Source organism: Alosa sapidissima, chromosome 13 (genome assembly GCF_018492685.1).
Source record: "Alosa sapidissima isolate fAloSap1 chromosome 13, fAloSap1.pri, whole genome shotgun sequence".
NCBI classification, from domain to species: Eukaryota; Metazoa; Chordata; class Actinopteri; order Clupeiformes; family Clupeidae; genus Alosa; species Alosa sapidissima.
The window spans coordinates 29,381,254-29,402,665 of NC_055969.1; the positions used below are offsets into that span (position 1 = coordinate 29,381,254).

Genomic DNA, 21,412 nt, shown 5'->3' on the forward strand with positions numbered 1-21,412 from the left:
ATGTCACTTATTTAGCTTTGCACCTGGATCATGGTATTATTAACATGTCTAGACATATACAGGTTGGGAAACGTAATTCACTGGAGAAAGCTGTCTCATTAAGATAATTCATAACTAATCTCATTTTGTTACAGCCTGTAAAGATGGGATGTAGGCAACAAGCTCAAACAGGGACTTGGTCCAGAGGTTTCCAAGCAGAGGAAAGGCGATAAACTCTCTGTAGGTTAACTGAAACAGGAAGTGTTAGGCACCAATTTAACACTATGAGCATGAATACGTAACTACCAGCAACATCCAAAATTGGACAAAAAAATCGATGTCCCCTTTGAGCCCTGAAGCAGCTCTTGAGACCAAACTGCAGTCTCATCCCCTGTGACGGGGCTCTCTCCTCTGCTGCACCGGGAGTGTGACTCAGCAGGATTGGATTCTCTTACTTGTTTGATTCTGTCTCACTCTAATCAGACAGTGACATGGCCAGAAATGCGCTCCACGAGTGGATTTCAGACCACTTGTGAAGATGAAGATCTTGCTACTGTTATCTCTTGTATGTTGTACACACAACAGGCAGGAAGTAGCATTCACCATATACACACAATTTTTTGATGATGGTGTTTCACCTGTTCTTTTTATTTGTTCAAAGCAAGTATGTAAACTTTCTTGTTGTGTTTCACCTGTTAATTTTATTTTTTTAAAACAAATGTGTAGGATATTCTATGAAAAGTGTCCTATACATATAGACTTTCACTTGCATATAAATATCATCTAAAAATGTCATGATTTTTTAATTAAGCATTGATTTCATACAAATACAAATTCATACACCCCTTCCACTCGATTACTTGCATGTGTACTTGCAGTGTTGGATATAATCCAAGAGGTATTCATATACAGTACAGTGCATATAATTTTTTTCCATGGTAAAAACTTGAATCCATATTTTTTAAAATGTTACTCTGTTTTCTTTTTTAGGAGACTTTTCCCAAAGCACTTCCTGAAGCAGAAGCAACATGATTTTACCACAATAAAAATGAACAGTCCCACTATTGTAAGCAGGAATATAATAACATCCAGACTGTGGTACTGATACCAGCTGAGGTTGTGGGCCTGGACACGCAGGTGCTTCGCTCCTTTATTGCGCATGACAAACTCGATCCAGAACACGGCCTCATCCAAAGGTTTCATTGGCTGGTCATGGTGAATCCTGGAGAGCCTCACAATGCTTTCCTTATATCTAAAATCAAACAGAATGGCAATTGTCAGCAATGGGCATCAACAAAATGACATCATACCACAGCCTCCACGGTGTTTCTAAACTACAAAAACACATTTACTGTAGTAATGTCCACCATGAGGGTTCATGCTTAAAAGTCAGGTAGCTTAGTCATTTGCTTAAAATAATGCAGCCATGTTGCAAAACAAGAAAGGGAATCCTTGAAGTTCAAGGGTCTTAATTTATTGGGTGGGCAAAGTGAAAAGCCTGTCAGCGATCAAGTTCTTTGGCATGAACTACAGCTATCATGCGCCATATTGAGCTATCATGCGCCATATTGGAGCACTGAGCTGACTCATTAATGTTCAATGTCTTGCCCATGATGTTAAACTAGCAAACTGATTTTGTCTAGTTATTAAACTAACTAGTTAGATTTAAGACTTTACACTTTGCCAATCATTCAAATTAGGACCCAAAATGTTACCATCTCAACTAAACACTACACATATGAATTATGTAAAACAACTCAACTAAAGCAAAATTACCTGTACTCTGTCTCAGAGTACAAGGTACATTATCTAGACTATAACCTCCTGCATGCAATGTTTTCATAAACCAATGTAGACAGAGAGTGACTTACGAGGGATCATTTATCACTGTGTTGAGAGCAGCCACTAAATCTTTACTTTCTAGTTTGTTGAAATCCAGAATGACAGCTGCCCCTTTCACCTTCATGTGGTGCAGATTATCAGGCTGGTCAGCGAACAGGGGGATGCCTACCATGGGCACTCCATGATAGATAGCCTCATAGAGCCCATTGGTGCCACCATGGGTTATGAAGGCTTTGGTTTTGGGATGGCCTTTCCAAGATAACAACATAGTGGACAGATTATTACAACAATCTCCGATCAACAAAATGTGTCTTCATAAGAGGTGTAACCTAAGGATTTACCTAGAAGGTCATTTTGAGGAAGCCAGTCATAAAGTCTTGTATTGGGTGCCAGTGTCTCTGGTTTTACACCACTGTACCTCCATAATACCTAAGGAAGGCACACAAAACGTTAAACACATGACATGAGTAATATATAATATAATAATAATAAGTTTATTTTATATAGCGCTCAAAGCGCATACGTTTATTTTATATAGCGCTCTCAAACCCAAGGTCGCTTTATATAGTAGGAAGGCAGGGAAACACAATAACAAACAAACAAACAATACAACAGAGACAAAGGCAGGGAAATACAATAACAAACAAACAAAACAATACAAGAAAGACAAGTTATCTGTAGGAACTATGTGTTGGGTGTGGAGGAGAAGTTATCATTAAACAGAAAGGTCTTGAGATGTGCTTTGAAGAAAGGAAGAGAAGGGCAGGCTCGAAGTGGCTGGGGGAGGGAGTTCCAGAGTTTGGGGGCCAAGGCACTGAAGGACCTGCCACCCAGGGTGGAGAGTCTGGAGCGGGGGATAGCCAAGAGGTTTTAGTCAGAGGATCTGAGTGAGCGGGAAGGAGTGTAAGGGGTCAGGAGGTCGCAGATGTAGGGGGGAGCAAGGTTGTGGAGGGCTTTGAAGGTGAGTAGTAGTACTTTGTATTTGATCCGGGACGGAACTGGTAGCCAATGGAGTTGATGGAGAATGGGGGTGATGTGTGCTGATCGTCTGGTATGGGTGAGGAGCCTAGCTGCAGAGTTTTGAATATATTGTAGTCTTTGAAGGGTTTTAGTGGGGAGACCAAGGAAAAGTGAGTTGCAGTAATCTAAACGGGACATAATGAAAGAGTAAACCAAAGTCTGTGCATCACTAGCAGAGAGTAAGGGTCGGAGGCGTGCAATGTTACGGAGGTGAAAAAAAGCAATCTTAGTGAGTGATTTGATATGAGGATCAAAGCTAAGGGTGGAGTCAAGCTGAACGCCAAGGTTTTTAACAACAGGGGTGGAGTGGACAGATGAGCCATCAATGTTGAGAGTGAGATGGGGAGATTTGGTGAGGATGCTTTTAGGGCCAATCAGCAGAATTTCGGTTTTGTCTTGTGTTGAGCTTGAGAAAATTGTTTTGCATCCATAATTTTAAGTCAGAGAGGCATTCAGTGAGGGAGCGTGGTGGGGGGTCAGAGGGAGAGGGAGTGGTAAGATAAAGTTGGATGTCATCTGCATAGCAGTGGAAGTTGAGACCGTGGCTGCGAATAATCTGGCCAAGAGGGAGGATGTATATGAGAAAGAGGAGGGGCCCAAGTACAGAAACCTGGGGGACACCACGAGTGACAGGGGACTTGGGGGACTGATGTGGACCAAGTGTTACAAACTGCTTTCTGTTGGTGAGGTATGACTGAAACCAATTGAGGGCTGTGCCAGAAACACCAATAGCAGACAGTCGATACCATCAACCACATTGTGGTTGATGGTATCGAAAGCAGCACTAAGGTCAAGGAGAATGAGAATGTTAAGTGAACCAGAGAGTAACTTCACATGGTCTGTAATATCATCCCTGTGACACAGATTTTCAAGATGACATCTAATAACTGGGGGTGCCTTAAAAATCACAACCCAAGATATTCAAAAGACAGTATGAAGACATTTGAATATCTTAAGTTTCAGTTACAAAGACTGGTGGAAAGTAAAATGTAAAAAATGTCCATCAACCTTTTGAGGTATTTCTCCAAGTGCAGAGGCTATTGTGTTTGCTCTCTCCATCGTGAGGTTGTTGATCATGGATCCCAGTGAGAACACTACAATACCATCATCCCCTGAACTTTGCACAAAAAACTCCATGTCCTAAGAAACCATACCATAAAAAAAAACATTAAAACACTTACAGGTAATAAATGAATGGGAGCAAGGAGCTTCACAATTAAAGGGACACCAGGCAACGTTTTCGTGTTAATTAATCATCTTCGTAAGTCGGTATATGGTTAAATGACTCATTACGGGGCGAATGAAGGCTCTCTCGCCCACCCCTACTGCCTGTAGGAAGAATATCCCACTTGCAAGTTAGGTGTATCCTACCCGCCGACCGAAGCAGGATCAGTTTACAGCACAGAGGCAGGCTAACGAAACACTAGAGATTGTTGCAAACGTGTGTATAATGGCAGAGCCGGCGAAGAAGCAGCGAAAACCCTTGACGGAAGATGCAAAGAAAAGGAAAAGAGCTTCAGACTGAGCGAGGGGGAGTTTCGTAGAGAAAAAGCATCAGGCTTGCCTGGTGTCCCTTTAAATACAATTCTCACATATGAATTTTTCCATATTGAAATAGGGGTGTTCAATTTTCGATATTATTTTTTATGTCACTCTTCTTGAGGAGAAACATTGACATTTTTTAACAGTAAAAATCAACAAATAAAAAAATAAAAAAGCTGATCTCACCTCTGGAAGAGGCTTTGCTGGCTTGCAATGCAGGCCTCCAACAAATTTGAAATTGGGGAGAAGAGGTCGGGGGTACTCAAAATCCCAGTAGGTCCTGATCAACCAAATATCAGCTTTACCAAGGACATCACATAATTCTGTTGGTTTACCTTAAAAAAGACAAAAATCTGTGATGGTTTCTCCTAATTTCTAAACACAGTAATTGGAAATTGAATAGATCAGATAAACCTTCAAGACTAGCTACAGTAGTTGGCCTATTATGGATTATAAACACAAAATGACACTTCAACAGATCAATTTTAGGAAATTCAATTCCCAAAGTAAGATCAAGGACAAGTCAACCTTATCAGACTAATCAAACATGGAGTCAAAACAGTATACTAATGCAAATACCACCGTTATATGCGCCCCTTACCTCTGATTTCACTTAAATAATTATTCGTAGTCAGCTTGGTGTGCAGGTAAAATATGGCAGTATGAACTCCATACATCAAAACATTTTGCAGCCTTTCCATAAATTCCATATGGTCTGTGAACTGTGTTGGTACAGCAGGTACATATGACGGAGGTGTTGGCAATTGGCCGCATTGCCTCTCAAATACATAGCCAAATGTGAGTCTCAAGGATAGAATAAACGGTATGTCCAAAGTTTCCGCCAAAACATCACCGCAGGGCATCATAGGATCAAACAGTATAACTTCGAATTTGTCCAGTTTCAATGCATCAATTAACATTGGGTTGCGTAAAACGCCATCACACATGACATAGTTATGAGCAGTGATGCGATTCATCACGGCTATAATTTTAAAAAACATTTGTGGCATAGACGCAGTTCTAGACTGGTACATCCACACATCAACAAACTCATTCCACATGGCGTGCACTTCGTGTTTCTCCAGAGGAACCTGGAAAATTTTAAAATTTACACGCTCGTCATGAAATGATTTCACAGATGGGGAGGCTGAGTTTACCAATACTGTAATGCTGTGGTTCCGTTCTGCAAGCTCTTCCACAATCATACGCATATTGTGCCAGTGGCTATACTCCCCAGGTAAAATCAAAACATTGCCGCTTTCAACGCAAACACCAACTATGAGTAAGCCTAGAAGAGGTGCAATGGTAGAAGTCATGACGCAGTTATGCGCTTTTGGTGATATAAACATTGTGCTCCGCTGGAAATAAAGCGCATTTACGACGGTGATTAAAACAGAAAAAGCCACGGAAAGTCAGTCCTCTGTGTAACTTTCGTTGGTAAATACTTGTACTGTGGTATGCGTACCGAGGCGTGGCCAAAGTCTACTACAATGTGTGGCCAGATAACATGGAATTGAGATTAGCCCACTTAATTAGTTAGATTTAGTTAGCCCACAGAGCCAGTACGAACTATATATCGTCATGCCACCAGCTACTTTGCAATTCCTTTGTAACTCATTGAACTCAACGTTGTTTTTGTTTTCTTTATTTTTCAAGTTCAGACTTACGTGTTTGTGTGGGCAAAGGAAATGAGGTGAAAGCAGAGAGTAGAAAGCACAACAAGATGTGTCAGACAGTTGCAGTTTTTTTGTCATGGATTTTGTCAGCGTCAGTTTTTTTTTTTTATCATGGATTTTTGTTCAACATCTCCAAATATTGTCTGTGTTCTGGAACTCACCTGCCAGTTCAGTATATATTGGGTCCCAATGGAAATATGTATAAACATGGAGCAAAATATCTTGAGATAAATTAAAAAGAAACATTTTCATCCTCTGAGCTTACATCTTTGAAATTAGACTAAACCTTTCATATTTTATGTTATTTATCCATTCTCACAACAATAACCGCTTCCATGAAGCTAATGATTCAAACTGATAGGTTATCTCTGAATACCCTTTAACACACTGGACTTTGAACTGGCAGTTACCCAAAGAAGGCTGACCCAGCTGTACTTCTATTAACCTTATACCGCCCTCCTAAACTCTGGACTGGCTTTCTCGACCAGTTTTCTGAACTTATGTCGCTCATCATCACTAGCTATGATCGGATAATTGTAAATGGCGACTTCAATATTCATGTCAATAAGACAACTGATGCTAAAGCCAGTAAGTTCCTTAATGTGTTGGACAGTTTAGAGCTAAAGCAGCATGTTACAGGACCCACCCACAACCTTGGCAACACCCTCGATCTAGTCATTTCCAGAGGGATAGAAGTCACAGACTTATCAGTAAATGATATAAATATGTCTGATCATCATTGTGTATCTTTTAATATTGTACTACATACTCCAAAAATTCATCCCGAAATTGCAATCAAATCGCGACTCTTGGACATTAGAGCAGAACAGCAGTTCATAGCTCTTATAGACTCCATAAATTTAGATATTTTACATCATCCCATTGATCAAATGGTAGAGGCTCTCAATCGTGAATTAGGCGCTCTGCTTGACAGAGTGGCACCCTTAAAGACTAAAAAAAGGCCCTGTAGCAAACTGACACCTTGGATGAACGAAAATATCCATGATCTAAAAAGATCATGTAGGAAAGCTGAGAGAAAATGGAGAAAAACTAAGTTACAGGTTCACCGTGCCATTCTAAAAGAAAAAATTGCAAATTATAATAGAGCTATTCGGAATGAGAGGAGGAACCACTTCTCTAAGGTAATTGCTGAAAACAGTGGAAACTCTAGGGTGTTGTTCTCTACCATTGATAGGCTATTGCATCAAACACCTTTTGATACACTCAGTCAGGCATCCTCTCTAAGATGCGAAGAATTTGCAGACTTCTTCAAAAACAAAGTCATTTCTATAAGGGAGGCTATTGGTAACACAAGTAATATGTTTGATAGTACACCCAAAAACAGCCCCCCAAAATTAAGGTCCTTTAGCACTATTACTCAATCTGAGCTTGGTAAAATTATAACTCAAACCGGCTCCTCAACATGTGTTTTAGATCCAATCCCTACTACATTCCTCAAAAAAGTATATGATGGCTTAGCTCCCTTTTTTCTCAAGGTAATAAATACCTCATTAGAAACAGGTATATTTCCAACTGCTTTTAAAACCGCTGTTGTGAAACCTTTACTTAAAAAGTCAAATCTTGACCATACCAATCTGAGCAACTACAGGCCTATATCAAATCTATCGTTTTTGAGCAAAGTACTTGAAAAAGTTGTTTGTAATCAGTTAAATACCTTCCTCAACGAAAACAGTATCCTTGAAAAATTCCAATCAGGTTTTAGATCAAATCATAGCACAGAAACGGCTCTAGTAAAAATAGTCAATGATCTCAGACTAGCTACCGACTCAAACAAAGTCTCAATCCTTATTCTTCTGGATTTGAGTGCGGCATTTGACACCATTGATCATAGCATCCTAATTCACCGCCTTGCGAAGTGGGTGGGTCTCTCTGATAATGCTCTAAACTGGTTTCAAACCTACATTACTGGCAGAGATTTTTATATCAGTCTAGGAGATCATGTATCTGAAAAACAAGACTTGCCTTTTGGTGTGGCCCAGGGGAGCTGCCTTGGTCCCCTGCTATTTTCTCTATATATGCTTCCATTGGGAAACGTCATAAGTCAACATAATGTAAACTTCCACAGCTACGCAGATGATACCCAATTGTATCTTTCTGTGGAGCCAACTAACCCAGATGGCCTTTGCTCCCTCACTGCATGCCTAACCTCCATTAATCAGTGGATGAGCAAAAACTTTTTGAAACTAAATGATGACAAAACAGAGGTACTTCTGGTTGGACCAAAACTAAAGCGAGATATTATTCTTAGTAATCTGGGAAACTTGGCACACCAGGTCAAACCAAAAGTAACAAGCCTCGGTGTCATCTTAGATGCAGAGTTAAGTTTTAAGCCCCATATCAGTAAAGTTACTCAGACAGCCTATTTCCACTTGAGAAACATTGCCAAAGTGCGGCCCTTTTTAACTCAACAAGATGCAGAAAAACTAATTCACGCCTTTATCACTAGCAGGTTAGACTACTGCAATGCACTTTTCACTGGTCTTCCCAAAAAACATCTAAAGAAATTGGCACTCATACAGAACTCTGCGGCTAGACTTTTAACTAAGACTAAGAAGAGAGAACACATCACCCCTGTGTTGGCTGAACTGCACTGGCTCCCTATTTCCTATAGAATTGATTTTAAGGTTATGTTAATTACTTACAAAGCTCTGAATGGCATAGCACCTTCATATATCTCTGAGCTTTTAATATCTTATCAACCACAAAGGAAACTTAGATCATCCAATTCTAATCTTTTAATCGTACCCAAAGTGCTCCACAAACAAAGTGGAGAAGCTGCGTTTATCCATTATGCCCCCAAACTATGGAACACCCTGCCTCTGTACATCAAGCAGGCGAGTTCAGTAAATATTTTTAAAAAAGATCTGAAAACATACCTGTACAGGAAAGCTTTTAGTTAACTCATCTTATCCTGTAGACTACATTTTCAGATTATTCTACATCTGCTACTATTGGAGGGCGCAGCCAGCCAGAAGCAGATGGGCTCCCCCTATTAAGTCAGGTTCTGCTCAAGGTTTCTTCCTGGAATATGGGAGTTTTTCCTTGCCACAGTTGCCATATGGCGTGCTTGTGGGGGGTAAGAGGGTTAAGGCTGCCAGTCTTATGACGTCATTTTCTATATTTTTGATATGTTGCTGAGTATATCATAAACAGCAAAGAAAAGTGATTGATAATGACTGACTGACTATTATTGTGTTACATGCTTCAAATGTAAAGCACTTTGAGCTGCATTCTGTGTATGAAAGGTGCTATACAAATAAAGCTTTATTATTATTATTATTATTATTATTAAAGAACTGATCTGTAATGTGATTAAAATAACACATGTGGCCGAATGTAAAGGATTTGAGAATTGTCTAGTTTTATTGTAGTATGGTTGTAAATTATTTGGTGACAATTTTGATTAGAATGAAATCCTCATAATGATTTATAATTCTCTATCTCTTTCGTGGTAACATTTATTGAGAAATATTTTTAAGTTGGCAAATGGAGTGAAGTAAAAAAAAAACAAATCCAACATCTCCACTGCTCTTATTACACCTATTTACATTAAATAGCAAAGGATGAGGTTAGTAAAACATGACATCATGCCATTTTAAATGTGTGAACAAATTTGTGTGCTCCTGATATTTCAAACAGCTATCAACTGCTCTTGTATGATCTATAATTATTATGGCCGCCACTAGCAGTTTTTTCCCCCATATTTCATGGTCACATGAAACGTGGTCGGCATGTTGTCATATTAGGTACCACTACACAGTACATCTAGTTTTTGGGCTCTATTTACGCTACCCAGACATGGGCAGTGTGAGAGAGAGAGGCTTTGCAACCCCCAACTCACATTTATGGGATGGGCGTGTCCAGAAAAACTCCAGTGGCAGACAACAAATAGCTCTCGAGTTTTAAGTGATAAAGGTGCAGGTTTATTTACAGTGCGCAGGTGCAATATATGAAATAACAAACAAACAAAAATACTTTGAAAAAGAAAACAAAACCGGCCATCATAGGCGTTCCAAACTCACACTGTATACAGATACAGCCTCACAGCAAGCTGACGCAGTACTCTGCCATTTCAAACCAGTTCTCCATTCCACTCTCTCTTTCTCCCTTAAATAGGCCTACCAATCAAAAGTGAATTGGTAGAGCTCACTGTCCAACAGGGTGTAATACATGAGGAATGACTATGGACCTTTTCCATACAGATACATAACATATGACATAACACATAATTTTACCACACAAAGTACATAAATGGCCACACATATACTTTACATACAGACAGGGACTTTACATGCAACAATCATAACAAATAATAACAAACTAATTAAACACACGCCAACTCACCACCCCCGCGCCAAACAACCCACTTTCCACTGTCCCGGGACAGTGAATAAGGAACTGGCTCCAATGCGGTTCAGCAAACAAGATGCGTGAGTGTTGTGTATGTTTCAAAAGTGATGTTATTGCTACTATGGAATGAACAATGGAGCTGAATCAGTGGGTACCTCACTGTTCGCTATGTATGTTGATAAATAAATGTAGTAGACTGAACTGACATGCATTGTGTTTGTTTTAAACGTAATGTTTGTAGCGGTCGCTAGCAGGGTAGTCTTTGAAACGCCGCGGGTCGTGTATGTGATGCACGTCGGGAACTGTATGCGTTTATCAGTGTAAATGCTATGTGGGAGCTACGTCAAAGTCCTTTTAGGCAAGTCCCTCCACTCGGCGGCCATATACCAACGTTTTATGGGCACTCATCGGGCACAGTCTTTGGGTTGAACTGCGCGTGCGCAAGGCTTCACGACACCAATCTTGCTCCAGCGGCAAGATCACAACACATGATTGGCACGATGTCTTCACAACACACCATATGATTGGCTCAATGTATTCACATCACACCACATGATTGGCTCAATGTATTCACATGTCGACGTTTTGCCGAGGAAGGGGTGGGATATGTGTAGACAACGGCCATATTGGCGTGACAAACTAGCCCCATGCATTTCTATGGAGTATTTTTTGAGTGCTGTCTCCACATTAGAAAGTCTCTGGCTACGTGTAGGGAATTAAGGTTTACTAACGGTGGGACCTGTGAAAGCGAGACCTTCGCTTTTCACAGGCAGTATTTCAATTATATGTATTTAAAATATGTATTTAATTACTTTAGCGTATTTTGTAATTTGTATTTTGCAGGATTGGAAAAACTCAAATGTAGTTTGTAACAAAATACTTTGAGGGATTGTATTTGAGTATTTCAACTACTTAAATACTTCTTAAATAAGCCAAAATGTCATCACTCAATTAAATACTACCCACTATAACCATGGCAATAGGCAATGCTAATCATAAAGCCAAAGGCCAGAATCTTGGTGAATCTGGTTTTAAGAATAGGCTGGGTGCCTGGAGATATCCTTTGGGCAATTCCCTATATTCAACTGTAAAGTAGACCTAAACATTTCATTACCTTTTTGGAAGAAAAGCATGAAATGTTTACCCATTTTCCATTTTTCTTACTGTGGAATGCCACATTGGGACCAGCTTAAAAGTGTTACATCCAACTTTCTTCTATTACGATCCCCTCTGAACATGTGTAAAGTAAAAAAAAATGAAAAGAAAAGTCAATTGTGGGAGCCAAAATGGTCAACTTTATCACCCTTCTGTAAGGACAACATGGGGTGTAAACCAAATTTGTTTATGTCAATTTTTGTCACCCTGTAGACAACTTAAAGCCCCTTAGAACCCCTTAGAACATGTCAGGAAGTTGAAAGAAATTAAAAAAGTAACTAGGAGCTTGAATTGTCAGGTGTGTTAAGTGCTACAAGACTAAAATTTGAAAACGATACAGATAAGATACTGAGGGAGAATACTAGGACCACGACCTTTGACCCCATGACCTTGAGTACCTAATAGCTGACGTTCATTCTTACTATAGGACAGTATTAAAACTTGGATTTGACATGAGGATTTATGTAGGATATCGTAGTGCAATTCATGACTTTCCCATTTCTGTTTGAGGTATAAGTAATTTGCAAGAGGGAGTGAATAGCAGGTACATTGACTTCTTTAGAGGCATTTGCACCTCATTGAAATGATGAGGACTTGGACATGGCTTGAACATACAGATTAGCGTTACAGTTCATCAATGGAGAGGCTCCTTTAAATGTAGTATCATTACCGCAGCAGCCATGATGCTGTTCTTGTACCACATCTATTGCCAGCAATAGAACATTCTCAGTTCTCAGTAGACCTGGATGACCTCGTCCCACTCACGCACGGGCCACACACCGTTCTCCTGCACGTTGGGTGGAGAGCTCTTAAAAGTCCCAGGCCTTTACCGGAACATTCCAGTCGGAGCCGTAGTTGGCCTGCACGTAGTCCAGAGTCTGACACGGCACCCGCACCTTCAGCTCCAGTAGCTCTGTCCAGCACAGCTGAAATCTGTGGAACATGTATCTGTCCAGGAAGAAAACTATATTGTCATAAGAGTTAGACGGTGAAGAGAGCTGACAACATTAACGCGGAGAAGCATGATTTATGAATGTGACACTATCATTGGCCATATGCCATATGTGTTCAGAAATGACATGAATCATACTGTAGCATTCCTTGTATGAATCATACTGTAGCATTCCTTGTATGCAGTATATAATGCAGTACTGTGGTTTCAGAAATATTTAAACAAAGTATGACCATGTCGTGCCATAGGCTCTAATGCACCTCCTTACCATCATAACAAGGCCGTAGTCTTGATGTCAACATTGGGGGGGGGGGGGGGGGGGGGGGGGCAAATCTGTGCTGTGGTGGGGTCTGAGGGACCCCCAAACAGAATTTCAATACATTTCCTACCATGCAAAAAATATTATTAAAAATCACAAACAAGTCGTTAGTTAAGTCAGTCAATTAGGGTATTCCAAACATTTGACGGACATAGCATGGCATGGATGGATAATGAACCCCTGGGCAGAGATGCCCCCCCCTCTCCTCCAGATAGAGGGGTCCTGAGGCATTCTCCCATGGAAGATTTTTTATAAAAAAAAAAAATGACCCTTTAAATGATGACTTCTGGTGAGTTTTGTGAAAAGAGAGGGTGGAGAAGAGGCAACTTCACACAGAGGCTTGGGCTTCAGGGCCTCCTGAGCTCTTGGGCCCTGAAGTAGGCCCATAGGCCCATTCAGTAATCCATCCCTGGACCTGTGGTATGACTCCATTTGTCTTCAAAATGTATAGATTAAAATAAATTACAAACTAGAGTATCTTTGTTAAGCTCTATATTACAAAGAATGTGGTTCTTTGACTTGTTACTTTGTACACCTGAAGATTTTTTTTAACTAAGGCTTAGATTCATAGGTTTGGACCTATAACCTAATAAGATTTTGTCTTTTAATTTAGATTGTATTATGCTGGTGGCTACCCACACAATTTTAACGTAGTGTAACGATTTGATAGCGACGCACAAAGTTGTCCAATCAAAAGGTTTATTAGCTGGGAACGAGAGCACACAGATCAAGACCAAGACACACCAAGATACAGAACACAATACACACGGGGCAGGTCAAACAGACACACACACTACACATACAGGGGAGGACGCAGCCCCCCACACAAAAAGGAACACACACGAGGGAGAATTAAAGGGAAACATGTTACAATAAAGACGCTAACTTTACACTTATAACTTAAGAGAAATACAGACATAAACCCCCCAAATGTTCGCTCTCGTATCCCAGGATGCCTTTCGTGGGAGAACGCTAACACTGTCTTTTTGCGGCGACGCTACAGTAGTTTGAAAGGGACAGGATTCAGGAATAGGCTAAGACAGGCCCCTCTTCTGTCTGACTCACGTTACCACCTGCATTAGGCTATAGACTGGCTTCTGACAGAAATGACGTTTTGTGCCAACAACATGTAGAAACACTAGGCCTACTACAGCCTTTAATTGGTGAATGGAGGTGCAAATTCCTTTCTTTAGTTATTGTCCACGATTCACATTAACTGTAGGCTATCACCGCCAGTGCACTGTGAACGTCTTTTTCAACTTGTGTGCCGTCGCCACATTTGAATCCTACGTTTTGCCTGCATGGATGCGCGATTGAGTGCGCATCTAAACAATATGCAAGATGCAACAACCATTTCTAAGAGGCCTATAAACGGTAATTTCTGGCATTACTACTAGCATATGAATGCATTATTTATGTTGAAAGACATGTGAAAGAAATGAATGACACAGGCTTGCACAAATTCTTCATTAAAAATAAAACGTTTCATTGCGAGAATAGGCTACAATATGAAAAATGTTTCAAAGTTCCCTTTGAGTCTGATCGGCTCCAAAAATGTATGGGATGTCCTTAGCCTGTGCTACACCTTTCCAACAAGTTATGTGAAAATTGTAGCCTACGGGTAGCTTTTGCGATATTGTTGACAGCCCTACCTCACCACAGTATAGGGTGCAGTAAATGGAAGCTTTTAACAGCGCATGCCACTAACGAAAAACGGAAAACCACCAAGACAAACCACTCAGGGGTGTAGGCTACTCTGGAACCATCACTAGGTCACTAATTTGTGCGTTATTTACGTTTGATTTTGTTTTTTCAATATTTGTTTATGAATGTGCACCCGAATGTGATAGGCTACAAACCAACAAATAATGCTTTGTTTTTCAGACTTTTGATTTCATGATCAGATCAAAAGTAGAACGTTTAAAAAACGGCCTCAGGCCCAAAACTGATTTTGATATTTATTTTTTTCCGATTGCTCTGACCCGGAAATTATTTATTGACTTCCATTGCCAGCTGCTGCTTCTGTTTTGCAGTGTTAAATCGGACTAGGCCTACCAGTCCGATTATAACTACCACACACAATTTAACCTAAAGATATATATTTAAATGACCACTCGGACAGAGCAACATAATCTCTTTTTTCCCCCTCAGTCGGCAGTCTAAACGAATAGGTTTTTCTACTATATGCTCGATTAGAGTAGCCAGAAATGTTCAAATGGGTGGGCACAGAAAGAAAAGGGTGGGCAAAGCCAATTTGATTGAACATAGCCTAAGAGAAGCCTAGATGAGATACACCATACAAACATTAATCGGCATGTTATATTTATGACATAGTGGAATTTATTGAACGCATTTGATCACAGCTGACAAATTAGGCAGAAACATTTTAAACTGGAGCAAAACAATGCATGAATGTAGGCCTAGCTTCGGAGCGTCACATGAAACACAATTGAGACAATAGATTGACCATATTGAACAAGTGCAAAGCCTTATCATAGGCATGTTACATTCATGACATGAAAAGTAGAACTTATTGAACAAAAATGGCAAATTACGCAGTCACATGAACCCAATGGTGCGTCGCATAACTTAAAACACAAACTGAAGCAACAGCTTGGACAATCCTACTGCAAAGCCTTTCCTTGCATAGGCATGCAACGTCTATGACATAAAAAGTGGAATATGAACGCATTTCACACCTGACAATTAAACGGAGCTGCCGCCTGTTCGCGATTTGACTGATTCTTGAGCTCTCAGAGTAGTGTTGACTTGCGCGTCTTTTTTAGATGGTGAACGTAATTGGACGGGCAAGACTGACAAGTAGACTACTATATGGCTACGCCTATGGCTCGATTTGAATTATTTGCTCTGTTTGTGAATGAAGTTGTAGCCCCTAGTATGTGTCCCTAGTTTCCCTGTCATATACTGTCTTTGGTGTAATCTCACCAGAAGGCTTCTGCAGCTGGCTGCCTTCCAATGACGTTGGCGACAAATGATGATCTGAGCTGGTAGATCTAACATCTAGGCCTACATGGGCTGATACTACATAGCCTAGGCCAGTTATTACTTCTATAATCATGGGGCAACGCTTTGGGCGAACGCGATGTTCATAAACGAAACAGGCATGAGAAGGGAGATGATTTTCTGTCGATTCAACGAAACCAAGTTTGCCATCGTTGCGCAAGTCGCCCAATTTCTCGCTATAGTTGTTAGACAATATTTTCTGTCGCTAAGGATGGCCAAAATTAAATCTAGCAATAAAGTCACTAATTGGTAACACTGAGCACCGACAGGTCTAGACCAAGACTTGGATAGACTTCCAGGTCACAGAAATCGGAACAAATATCAAAATCAGTTTCGGCCCTGAAGCCATTTTTTAAACGTTATACTTTTGATCTGACCATGAAATCAAAAGCCTGGAAAACAACGTGTTATTTGTTTGTTTGTATTACATTCATAAACAAATAATGAAATAACAAGTAATTTTTTTTTTTTTTTTTCGTTTTTGATTCTCAATTGAATATCAAATGAACGAATGATACATGTTTCAACCTGTTCGTTTATTTCTTTTTAGAGGCACCATATGATTTTTGTGTACAAATATACTGTAATTCAGCGATCAGTCACTGGCTACTGGTTAGTGTTCATCAACAGGTTTGTAGGATATTCCATAAAGAGTCCTACGTTCATATTGACATTCATTTGCATATCAAAAGGTCATGATATTTAAATGAAGCATTGATTTCATGCAAATACACCCTTTCCACTCGATTACTTGCATGTGTACTTGCAGTGTTGGATTACAATTCAACATAGAGGTATTCATATAGTGCATATTTTCCCATGATAAAAAACTTTAATGAATATAGATTTTTTAAATTCACTCTTTTTTCTTTTTTAGGAGACTTTTCCCAAAGCACTTCCTAAAGCAGAAGCAGCAAGATTTTACCACAATAAAAATGAACATTCCCACTATTGCAAGCAGGAATAAAATAACATCCAGACTGTGGTACTGATACCAGCTGAGGTTGTGGGCCTGGACACGCAGGTGCTTCGCTCCTTTATTGCGCATGACAAACTCGATCCAGAACACGGCCTCATCCAAAGGTTTCATTGGCTGGTCATGGTGAATCCTGGAGAGCCTCATGATGCTTTCCTTATATCTAGCATCAAACAGAATGGCAATTGTCAGCAACCAATGGGCATCAACAAAATTACATCATACCACAGCCTCCATCCAACACATTATATCCACCCTGTGTTTAAAATATCCAAACTTTGGGCTCATGTTGGTAATTCATGTACATATTTCATGTAGTCATTCATTTAAAATAATGCAGCCTGGCTGCAAAAACAAGAAAGGGGATCCTTGAAGTTCAAGGGCCTTAATTTATTATGTGGGCAAAGTGCCAAGCCTGTCAGCGATCAAGTTCTTGTGTATGAAATACAGCTATTATGTGGCATATGGGAGCACTGAGCTGACTCATCAATGTTTGAGGTTCAATGTCTTGCCCATGATGTTAAACTAGCAAACTGGTTTTGACTAGTTATTAAAATGAACTTGAGCTAGACTTAAGACTTTACACTTTGCCAATCATTCAAATTAGGACCCAAAATGTCACCATCTCAACTAAACACATACAGTGCATACGGAAAGTATTCACAGGGCAGGGTTGGTTTTCATTCTGACATACACCATCAACTGTGAGACCTTATATAAAGAGATGTGTGCCTTTCCTAATAATGTCCAGTGAATTACTTTAGGCACAGGTGGACTCCAATCAAGTTGTAGAAGCATCTCAAGGACCATTGATAGAAGTAGGATGCACCAGAGCTAAATTACAAGCGTCATAACAAAGGGTCTGAATACTTATGTAAATGGAACATTTCAGTCTTTTATTTTTTTTAATAAATTAAATTAAGATGAGTCTGAAACATAACAAAATATGGAAAAAGTGAAGTGCTGTGAATACTTTCCATATGCACTGTATGTATTATGTAGAACAACTATTATTAAACTCAACTAAACCAAAATTACTTGTACTCTGTCTCATAGTAAGAAACCTCCTGCAATGTTTTCATAAACCAATGCAGACAGAGAGTGACTTACGATGGATCATTTATCACTGTGTTGAGAGCAGCCACCAAATCTTTACTTTCCAGTTTGTTGAAATCCAGACTGACAGCTGCCCCTTTCACCTTCATGTGGTGCAGATTATCAGGCTGGTCAGCGAACAGGGGGATGCCCACCATGGGCACTCCATGATAGATAGCCTCATAGAGCCCATTGGTGCCACCATGGGTTATGAAGGCTTTGGTCTTGGGATGGCCTTTGTAGTATAACAACATGGACATAAGACACATCTCTCATCAACACAATTTGTCTTCATAGGGATGTAAACCTAAGACTTTACCTAGAAGGTCATTTTGAGGAAGCCAGTCATAAAGTCTTGTATTGGGTGCCAGTGTCTCTGGTTTTACACCACTGTACCTCCATAATACCTAAGGAAGGCACACGAATTGTTAAACACATGACATGAGTAACTTCACATGTAATATCCTCCCTGTGACACAGATTTTCAAGGTTACATCTTATAACTGGGGTGCCTTAAAAATCATAACCCAAGATATTGAAAAGACATTTGAATTTGAATATCTTAAGTTTCAGTTACAAAGACTGGTGGAAAGTAAAATGTGAAAATGTTCATCAACCTTTTGAGGTATTTCTCCAAGTGCAGAGGCTATTGTGTTTGCTCTCTCCATCGTGAGGTTGTTGATCATAGATCCCAGTGAGAACACTACAATACCATCATCCCCTGAACTTTGCACAAACGCCTCCATGTCCTAAGAAACCATACCATAAAAACAACATTAAAACACTAACAGGTAATAAATGAATGGGAGCAAGGAGCTGCAAAATCTAACACTGTAGTGCACATTTTTTCCATATTGAAACAGGGATATTATTTTTTTTATGTCACTCTGCCTTCTTCTTGAGGAGAAACATTGTCATTTTCCAATAAATTAAATGAATAAATAACAAATGAAAATGTGAAAAGTAGCTGATCTCACCTCTGGAAGAGGCTTTGCTGGCTTGCAGTGCAGGCCTCCAACGAATTTGAAATTGGGGAGAAGAGGTCGTGGGTACTCAAAATCCCAGTAGGTCCTGATCAACCAAATATCAGCTTTACTAAGGACATCACATAATTCTGTAGGTTTACCTAAAAAAGACAGGAATAGGCAGTGATAGCTAATTTGTTATCCCCCAAATCAACACAGATACAGCTAGAAGTCAGCCTATTATGGATTATAAGGACAAAATGACACTTCAACAGATCAATTTTAGGAAACTCAATTCCCAAAGTAAGATCAAGAACAAGTCAACCCGTCACCCAGACAAAACAAGTCACTAACTCGGAGTAGAAGTGATGTGATAGTAGAAATAAAGCGCAACGACGGTAATTAATCCAAAGCCACGGAAAGTCAATGTTCTATGAAATTTACGCTTGTAAATAATAGTACCGAGGTATGCGTATATTGCGTGCAGAGGCGTGGCCAAAGTCTTCTACAACTGCATCTATGGTCAAAGATGACGGCTATGTTATTGTGATTAGGTAACCCACAGACCCAGAGCGTAGGCTACTATATCGTCATGACACCGGCTACTTTAGGATTATATTTATCATTGAACTAATAACAGGTTGGTTGCTGACAGTTTTTTTTTTTATCTCACCTCAAGTTCAGACTTATCTGTTTATGTGGGGAAAGAAAAGGAAAAGAGAAAACACAAAAGAGTAAAGAGAGCGCATTAAGAGGGACAGATATACCATATAGATAGATCGCCTAGTTAGAGTTTGGAGTGCTTGAGCAGCGAAAGCAGACTATAGAATAGTCAGTGGGTTATGTGGGATCAGAGATGACCGAAAAAGCTTTCTCGGTATAGTATTTTTTTCATGGATGTTTGTCCAGAATTTCCTAATATTGTCTGTGTTCTGGAACTCACCTGCCAGCTCAGTATATATTGGGTCCCACTTGAAATATGTCAAAACATGGAGCAAAATATCTTGAGATAAATAAAAAAGAAACATTTTCATCCTCTGAGCAAAATCCATCTGATCTGTGTACTGAAAACCAACTCCTGGCACATAAGAGGGGGGAGTGGGCAGCTGCCCACACTGTCTCTCTATGGCACTTCCAAAGCTGAAGCGCAGTGTTAGCACGAAGGGCACGTCCAGTGTCTGGGCCAGCAGGTCGCCACACATGGCCATGGGGTCAAGAAGTATGACCTCATAGTGCTCCTGCCGCAGCTTCTCAATCAGGCCCTTGTTCGAGTACAGGGCCCTGCACAGTGCATGGTTCTGCTCCACTCCTCTGTCAATCATCTCTTTGACCTTCAGCGATGCCCTCAGGAAGCTGTCATTAGGCATGTCATACACCCAGTAACTCAGCATCTCTTCGAAATGTTTTGTGATGTCCTCTTTAGTAAACGGAACTTGCAAAATCTCAACGTTGAACCTGGAGGACTTGGTCACAACAGATGGTGTGGCGGAGTGAGTGATAATGGTGACAGAATGGCCTCTGTCCACCAGGCTGTCCAGGATAGTTTTCATGTTGAGCCAGTGGCTAAACTCACCTGGCCACACCAGCACCTTCCCTCCATCACTACATGCAGCTAGAGACACCAGTGAAACCAGCAATGGCAGCACACGCATAGTGGTTCACCGGCAGCTACTACAACTGGAAAGGAGCTCAAGAAACCGGAGGTAAGCTCCAGTCAGTGAGAATACATGTGATCTAGAGTGGGAGAAAATATGAGCTGCCAACTAGGAAGCCACTCCCAAAATTACGCAACTCCACAAGCAAGCGTTCCACGTGAAATGCATGTCAGCCAACTCCATTTCCTGTCATTTAACAAACACTTGTGGGCTTTTAAGTTAGATCAGTGAGATATTAACTACGAAACAGTAAAAAGTAAAACAAAACAAAAAATTATGAAAGAAGTTCTGAGGATGTCAGTCAGCTGTGGCTAAAATATAAAGGGGAAGAAGGTATTGCATTAAGCTGCACATTGCCTGGCTTATCAAGGCATGTTTTGAGTAGAGCTTACATCTTTGAAATTAGACTAAACTTTTCATATTTGCGTTATTTACCCTCACAACAATTAGAGCTTCCATGAAGCTAATGATTCATGGAATCATTTGGGTCATTTCTGAATGCCCTTTAACACACTGAACTTTGAACCAGCAGTTACAAACCCAAAGAACTGATCTGTAATGTGATCAACACCTGTGGCACAATGTAAATGATGTGAGAATTGTCTAGTTTTATTGTTTATCTGTTGGTAAATTAAGTTAAATTAATTATTTGGTGACAACTTTGATGAGAATGAAATCCTCATAATACTAAAGAACACTTATATTTATATCTCTTTTGTGGTAACATTTATTGAAAAATATTTTCTATTGTAAATGTAAGAACAAATTTGTGTGCTGATATTTCAAACAGCTATCAACTGCTCTTATCAAACCAGATTTTTGCTTGACGACTCCTGGGACA

The 21,412-nt window shown here is 40.1% G+C and overlaps 1 protein-coding gene across 3 annotated transcripts; it reads right to left on the reverse strand.

Moving 5' to 3' along the window:
* Positions 1-758: 758 nt before the first annotated feature.
* LOC121680493 (UDP-glucuronosyltransferase 2C1-like) lies at positions 759-20,666 on the reverse strand. 3 transcript variants are annotated; one of them, XM_042059894.1, is made up of 7 exons: positions 19,952-20,666; positions 6,221-6,312; positions 4,570-4,718; positions 3,850-3,981; positions 2,163-2,250; positions 1,851-2,070; positions 759-1,231 (listed from the first exon to the last, which is right to left on the reverse strand). In XM_042059894.1, exons 1-7 carry the CDS (start codon positions 20,566-20,568, stop codon positions 949-951), a joined length of 1,581 nt encoding a protein of 526 aa, XP_041915828.1. In that variant the 5' UTR covers positions 20,569-20,666; the 3' UTR covers positions 759-948. The 3 variants fall into 3 exon arrangements, with proteins under 3 accessions (XP_041915828.1, XP_041915826.1, XP_041915827.1); XM_042059892.1 differs by lacking the exons at positions 6,221-6,312; positions 19,952-20,666 and adding an exon at positions 4,985-6,189; XM_042059893.1 differs by lacking the exons at positions 759-1,231; positions 1,851-2,070; positions 2,163-2,250; ... (1 more) ...; positions 4,570-4,718; positions 6,221-6,312 and adding exons at positions 16,398-17,019; positions 17,967-18,186; positions 18,271-18,358; positions 18,569-18,700; positions 18,929-19,077 and having other exon boundaries at positions 19,860-20,652.
* Positions 20,667-21,412: the final 746 nt, after the last annotated feature.

Excerpts from the sequence above, each read along its gene's own strand:
- LOC121680493 (XM_042059892.1), bottom strand. The coding sequence starts at position 5,732 with ATGTTTATATCACCAAAAGCGCATAACTGCGTCATGACTTCTACCATT. Across the intron at positions 2,251-3,849 it reads TTGGAGAAATACCTCAAAAG|GTATTATGGAGGTACAGTGG; the intron begins GTTGATGGACAT and ends TGCCTTCCTTAG. Across the intron at positions 1,232-1,850 it reads ACAGTGATAAATGATCCCTC|ATATAAGGAAAGCATTGTGA; the intron begins GTAAGTCACTCT and ends GTTTGATTTTAG.